At 33.2% G+C, this 7422-nt stretch overlaps 2 protein-coding genes across 2 annotated transcripts; both read left to right on the top strand.

Moving 5' to 3' along the window:
• The first annotated feature begins 998 nt into the window (after positions 1–998).
• On the top strand, positions 999–2660 carry LOC107060974 (uncharacterized). Its single transcript, XM_015309610.1, has 3 exons — positions 999–1085; positions 1132–2314; positions 2629–2660. Exons 1-3 carry the CDS (start codon positions 999–1001, stop codon positions 2658–2660), a joined length of 1302 nt encoding a protein of 433 aa, XP_015165096.1.
• Positions 2661–2706: 46 nt separating this feature from the next.
• LOC107060973 (uncharacterized mitochondrial protein AtMg00810-like) lies at positions 2707–3690 on the top strand. The gene has a single exon (XM_015309609.1). The coding sequence runs from the start codon at positions 2707–2709 to the stop codon at positions 3688–3690; it is 984 nt and encodes a 327-aa protein (XP_015165095.1).
• The last annotated feature ends 3732 nt before the right edge of the window (positions 3691–7422 follow it).

Here is a 7422-nt window from a genome sequence, read left to right as displayed (position 1 = left end):
AACAGGAAATCACAAAAATCACCAACATAATAATTCAATATCACAGTTAATATCATAACAACAATGCCTCCACAATTCATCATACCATATTAATTAATTAATAAACAAATAACCACAAAAAATACCAACACACACTACCACATTCATACAATATCAACACCTTCATATATTAAAATAGATAAATTATTAACAAGAAAGACACCAAAATTACATAAATACACTAATTCATTTTCACAATTCAACTCTGTAATATTAACAGATTCATATTTCACCATCGCCCAATGTATTAACAAATTAGATATTACAATTATTGTCATTATAACATTTAGTATCACGTCAATACATCATAATATTAACACATCTATATGTCAACAATTCATATTCCTAAACAAACAAGGACACCATAATTATTGGCAACACAAAATTTGCGGTCGCAAAATATTCTTCATAACAACACTTGTAACTTTCTTCTCCTTTCCCCTCGTTTTATCTATTTGGGGTAACATTGAGAGGATTTTCCGTTCATAAATAATTTTTTTTGTGTTGTTAGCAATGATTTTGAAAACAAACAAAATAAATGAAAGAAATTTGTTAAGGGATATTTTCAAGAAGGATAATGAGATAGTTTAAAAGGAGAGTATTGAGAGTTAGTTAGGAATACTTCAAGAAGTTAGTTAGAAGGTAGTTACCAAATTGTTAGGTAAGTAAGTTAGTTAAGTAGAATATAAATACATAGAATTTAGTCATTGTATCACTTCTTCAAGAATGAAATTAAAATACACTTTCATCTTCTCCAACTCTATTGTTTTATGATTCATAGTGAATATCTTCATGGTATCAGAGCAGGTTATAAACATCGAAGGAAATCATCTGTGTGTAACATCTGAAGATCAAAATCTGAAGAAGTGTTCATCTGTGTATTCTGTTTGAAAGTCTGAAGATCAGAATCTGAGTTAAGTTTCCACAACTCAATTTGAAGAAGAAGGAAGATTGTTAACATGACTCAAGGGGTAACTGGGGATCAAACTACGACTGCTGGACACAGCAGTGTTGAGGGAAATTCTGGAAATCCAAGTTTCATTCCAGTTATGTCAATCTTCATCAATCTTCATCCAAGTTTCTTGTCGTCAGTCAATCTTCATCAAGACAGCTGACCGGGTTGATTATAGTCATCCTCTGTTCTTGAGTCCTGCTGATATCAGTGGGGTTAATCTGATTTCATTCCAGCTTACTGGAATTGAGAACTATGCTTTGTGGAGTAGGTCGATTAAATTGGCACTACTTGGAAGAAACAAGATTGGTTTGGTAGATGGATCTTGTAAGCAAGAAGATGTAAGTGCAGAATTAAGAGGTCAGTGGGAAAGGGTGAATGCCATTGTTCTCTCATGGCTTCTAAATTCTGTGTCAAAGAGTTTGCTAGGAGGAGTAGCTTTTGCATCATCAGCTCAAGCTGTGTGGAATGACTTAAAAGAAAGGTTTGATCAATTAGATGGATCAAGAACCTTCAGTCTACACAAAGATATTGCAACGTTGCAACAGGGTACAGATTCTGTGTCTGTATACTTTACAAAGCTAAAAACATTATGGGATGAATTTGAGACTTTGGTACCACCTCCTGGATGTAATTGTGAAAAGTCAAGAGGTTTTGTGGATCATCTAAATCGCCAGAAATTGTATCAGTTCCTGATGGGATTGAATGAGTCATTTGGACAAGCAAGAAGTCAGATCTTGCTGATGAATCCTATTCCTACAGTAAATCATGCCTATGCTATGGTAGTAAACGACGAATGTCAAAAGATGGCCTCAAGTAGGTCGAGTATAGGCCTAAGTTCTATGGGTAGTACTGGAATGGACCCTCTGGCAATGTACTCAAGAACTGGTGGAGGCTCTAGTTCCCAAGGTGTTAACAAGTTCAAGAGGAACTTTCAAGTGGTGTGTGATTTTTGCAGATGCAAGGGACACACTAAGGATCAGTGTTATAAGCTAATTGGGTATCCATCTGATTTCAAGTCAAAAAGGAAAGTGAATACTAGTACAGGAACTGGAGCTTACATGGTTGGAAATGATGTTAACAGCACAAGGAATGATTATGAGGATGTGTCTGGTAGAGTTTCTTTCAATTATGGAGGTAACACTAATGTACCTGTGAAAAATCATATGAGTAATATAGAGGAATGTTCAAACCAATTACAAGGGTGTAATTTCACCAAAGATCAGTATAGTCAAATTCTCCAAATGCTGAAACAGAGTCAAGGAGGTGGACAAAATTCAGAAGATTCAAGCCATGCACATGAAACTCAGGCTAATACTGCAGGTAAAGTCTTGTTAGTTTCTGAAAATAGTCAGGTCTGGATTGTAGATACTGGGGCATCTAATCATATGGTGTCAAATTTGGATATGCTTACTAGTGATTCTGTTATTAAGGTTAAAGAGCCAAAACCTGTATATTTACCTACTGGGGAAGTGTCATATGTGTCGCATACAGGATTATGTAAAATATCTCCAAGAAGTGTGATTACAAATGTTTATCACATACCAGAGTTCAAGTACAACTTGCTATCAGTGAGTAAGGTGACTAAGGAGTTAAATTGCTCAGTCACTTTCTTTCCTCATTTTTGTGTGTTTCAGGAGCTTTACACTGGCAATGTGAGGGAAGTTAGTAAAGAGGGCATAGATTATAAAGAAACTTTTTCTCCTGTAGTAAAAATGGTCACAGTAAGAACCATTCTAGCCTTAGCTGTGTCCAAGAGTTGGCATATACATCAAATGGATGTATATAATGCATTTCTAAATGGTGATTTAGAAGATGAGATATATATGTCTCTGCCACAAGGGTTTTCCAATCAGGGGGAGAATATGAATAAGGTATGCAGATTGGAAAAATCATTGTATGGGCTTAAACAAGCACCAAGACAATGGAATCATAAGTTTGCAGAAAGCCTCCAGAAGCTGCATTTCAAACAAAGTCAGTATGATCACTACTTGTTTACAAGGAGGACAACTGAAGGGACTACAATTATCTTGGTTTATGTTGATGATATTTTAATAACAGGAAGTAGTTTAAAGCTGGTGGAGGAAACAAAAAAGTCCTTACAACAAAGTTTTAAAATGAAAGATCTAGGAGAGTTGAAATACTTTCTTGGGATAGAGTTTGTAAGGTCAAACAGTGGAGTTGTCATGCATCAAAGGAAGTATGCACTTCAACTTATTTCTGAAGTTGGTTTATCAGGAGCAAAGACTACAGGAACACCTATGGATGTAAATGTAAAGTTGACATCAAAGCAATATGATGATCAAACTGGACAGAATCAGAATGAGCCTCTAGCAGATCAAAGTGCCTATCAAAAACTGATTGGGAAGCTGCTATATTTAAATATGACCAGACCAGACATCTCTTTTAGTGTTCAAACTTTAAGTCAGTTCCTACATCAACCAAAGAAGTCACATATGGATGCAGCACTTAGAGTTGTCAAATACATTAAAAGACAGCCAGGTCAAGGTATACTTCTATCTAGCAAGTGTAGTAATGAAATTATAGCTTATTGTGATGCAGATTGGGCAGCATGTCCTCTTACAAGGAAATCTGTGACTGGATATGTGATTAAACTTGGAGAGTCTGTGGTGTCTTGGAAAGCTAAGAAGCAAACGTTGTGTCAAGAAGCTCAGCTGAAGCTGAGTATAGGAGTTTAGCTTCTACTGTGGCAGAGTTAGTTTGGTTGGTTGGAATGCTGAAAGAATTAAAGGTTGAGGTTCAGTTACCAGTTCAAGTGTATAGTGACAGCAAGTCTGCTATTCTATTGGCCTCTAATCCAGTCTATCATGAACGTACTAAGCACATTGAGATTGATTGTCATTTCATCAGGGAAAAACTTCAAGAAGGGCTGATTAAGATTACTTATATTTCAACACATAATCAGCCGGCTGATTTGCTAACCAAAGGTCTCAGCAGGCCACAACATGACTGTCTACTGTCCAAGCTAGGGGTATTAAATATATTTACACCACCTAGCTTGAGGGGGAGTAATGAGATAGTTTAAAAGAAGGAGAGTATTGAGAGTTAGTTAGGAATACTTCAAGAAGTTAGTTAGAAGGTAGTTACCAAATTGTTAGGTAAGTAAGTTAGTTAAGTAGAATATAAATACATAGAATTTAGTCATTGTATCACTTCTTCAAGAATGAAATTAAAAATACACTTTCATCTTCTCCAACTCTATTGTTTTTATGATTCATAGTGAATATCTTCAAAGGAATTTTTTTTTTTCTTGATAAAGATGACATTGAAAAAGAGGGAAAAAAGAGTGCATCACTGTTGGTAATCCTTCTGGTTAACAAGGGAAAGAAAGTGAGATATTTATTAAAGGAACGTATTCAAATATAATTATAATTGAGATTCTAAAAAGTAAATAAAGCAAAAGGTGAAATATGAGTCCCATAAAATTAGTCCACTAACCAGTAAAATAGGTCTTCATCAGTAGCTATTTATTTTATAATAAATTGTCATGTTTGTAATTAAAATGTTAATGTTGTAAATATAATACTAGAATAATATTATGTAAATTAAGGTCTTAAATAGAATATCCTTGTAATTTTTCCATAATTAAAATCAATTAAATAATTTGTATTGAATAGGATTAAGCAATTAATATATATATATATACACTAATTCTCGAACCCGTCATGTTAAATAATATAAATACTTTAAAGTTCAAGAATTTGAACAATTTTTTTTTTAACTCAATTAAAATAGAAATTTTGTAAAAATAAATAAATTAAACAAGTCTAATAGAGAGAACACATACAAAAAAAAATAGAGAAGTAACATACAACATACACATTTTTCTTAAGATTTGCTTCATAACAATATATATTGTAGATGAAAAAAGAAATACAGATATGATACAAAAAATTTGAGTTCTTGTCAACACACTAAACATTAACCAAATAAAATTCAAGAGTCTTCTACATCGAGTCAAACGAAAGCATGAAAATAGTACAATAATACTATAAGGGGTCGTTTGGTAGAGTGTATAAGAATAATGCACAATATAGTGCATTAATAATGATTGTATTAGTTATGCTTGCATCAGTAATGCTGAGATTTTTCTTATGTAGTATTTGATTTGATGTACTAACATACCATGCATTGCATAATTTTTTTTAAAAAAAATATTTGTTTACAAAAATACCCTCCACAAATATAGTAGAGAGGACGTGGAAATATTTTTCAGGTACAATTGTGTCTTTAACCATGTTAATGCATGCATTAGAACCCATTGCATTACTAATGCACAAAAAATCATGGTATTAGTAATACACTTGAGAAAAGACATAAATTGATACCTGAAGTTGTCCCCAAATTTTCAAAAAGACACCTTAACTTTGCGGGCATCCTATTACCCCACAAAACATTTTAAAATCACAATAAATACACACTTTTTACACAATCTACATTCTCAATGCTTGAGCGTGAGTTTCACCCCAATTAATAATATAATTACATATTTTTTCCAACCATTTAGTAAAAATTGGATAAAATCTTAACCCATTCACATTTTAATCATGACCTTCTTGATCCATTTAAACCTTAAATCCCTTTCAAATTTTCACTCTACTCTCTCTCTTTGATGATCAAAACCCTAAAGTATTTCAAGTCACAATAAATTTATTTTGCGGTGATAATTTGTTGAATTTTGGAGTCAAAACGAAGAAGTGAAGGCTCACATGATAATTGCTTCTTGATTTGAATGCAAATTTTGGTTTAAAAAATGTTCCTTTATATTGTGATTTTTTGAAAAATCATCTTTATAGTGATTTGTTGTTATTTTCTTCTTGTGTTATCTATTATTCATGTGTATGTAGTGTTAGTTTAGGACTGATTTGAGTTTGAATGTTTATTCACTGATTTAGTTTTGAATTTTGTTTGCAATTGCACTTTCAGGATTTACAAATTAATTGATCGCATAACCTTTTAATAAGATTAAAAAAAAAGAATAAATTGAAGCTAGTAAAGCTAGATGAAAATTTCATTGAGGATGGAGATTTTTTTTTGGGTGTAGATGGAAAGCTCTTCAACACATATCAATGGAGCTTTTGTAGAAGATGGGAAGTGGGTCTTTGAATAAAGAAGAAAATTCAAATTGTCAGTGCCACATGTTGTACACTGGTTTGGGGGTGTATTTTTACTCCTCCACGCGCCTATCAAATGTGTGAACACATTTATTGTGAAAATGGATCAAAAGTATTTATTTATTGTGATTTGAAATAATTCCATGGGGTGATAGGACGCCCGCAAACTTTAGGTGTCTTTTTAAAAATTCAGGATAACTTCAAGTGTCATTTTATGTCTTTTTACTAAATACACAATAGAGTATAGACATAATACATAAACATGACCATTAACATGGCTTCAGTGGACAACTATGACCTCCAACTTTGAGTGTGCACAAGTAGACACTTAAATTTGTATAAAATTGAACAAGTAGACACATGTGTCCTACATAGAATAATACACATATGACGCCAAGTAGGATACAAAATTTCCATGTAGGGTGCCATGTAGGACGAATATATCTATTTGTTCAATTTTATACAAGTTTAAGTGTCTACTTGTGCACACCCAAAGTTAAAGGTCATAGTTGCCAGCTGACGACAAGTTAAGGGTCATGTTTATACATTATGCCTAGAGTATATGTATGTATGAATGCATGCGTGTGTGCGTGCCTTAAGTCATCGATGGTCCCTTAAAGTTGTCCGCATAATTCACTTGAACACCTAAACTTAGGCTTGTACCTATTGAACACCTCTACCACCTCGAATTGATACCTATTTGATATTTTTTTGACAATCAACCAAAATTTTAAAGCGTGTGAGATACACTCGCAGTGACATGGCACAATGACAAATTAAATTATGACATGTCATTTAGTTTCAAAATATTGTTTAAAAATATCTTTTAAGAAAATATTTTAAAGTTAAAAAATAATAGAAAAACAAAAATTAACCCTACCCAACCCACCCACCCAAAACCCTCGCGGCAGAAATAGTCGCCCACCACAGTCCATCTACAATCATAGTCCGATCACGAGGGACGAGTATCCACCCTATATTTTTGTCATCAATACCATAACTGCTACCTACCCCCGATCTTCCTTTTATTCCCATTGGGCGATTTTCATCAATATCATAGCTGCCATTTCTTCGGTCTCATTCTCTTCCTCAAACATTTGTTGATATGTTTTTGTACTGTGGGTTCTTTATGGTTTGAATTCTTTAAAAAATTCAAAGACAATAAATTCAACTTTGTATTACTCTTGTCGGAAAAAATGGAGGTTCACCGGATTTTTTCGACCCAATCTGATTTTTATTTTCTTTTATTATATTCCCTTCTACAGCTTTAACTCTTTCAATTTTTTCTACATATTA

Source organism: Solanum tuberosum, unplaced genomic scaffold (assembly GCF_000226075.1).
Source record: "Solanum tuberosum cultivar DM 1-3 516 R44 unplaced genomic scaffold, SolTub_3.0 scf00108, whole genome shotgun sequence".
Taxonomy (NCBI): Eukaryota; Viridiplantae; Streptophyta; class Magnoliopsida; order Solanales; family Solanaceae; genus Solanum; species Solanum tuberosum.
This window is presented reverse-complemented; position numbering and strand designations above follow the sequence as displayed.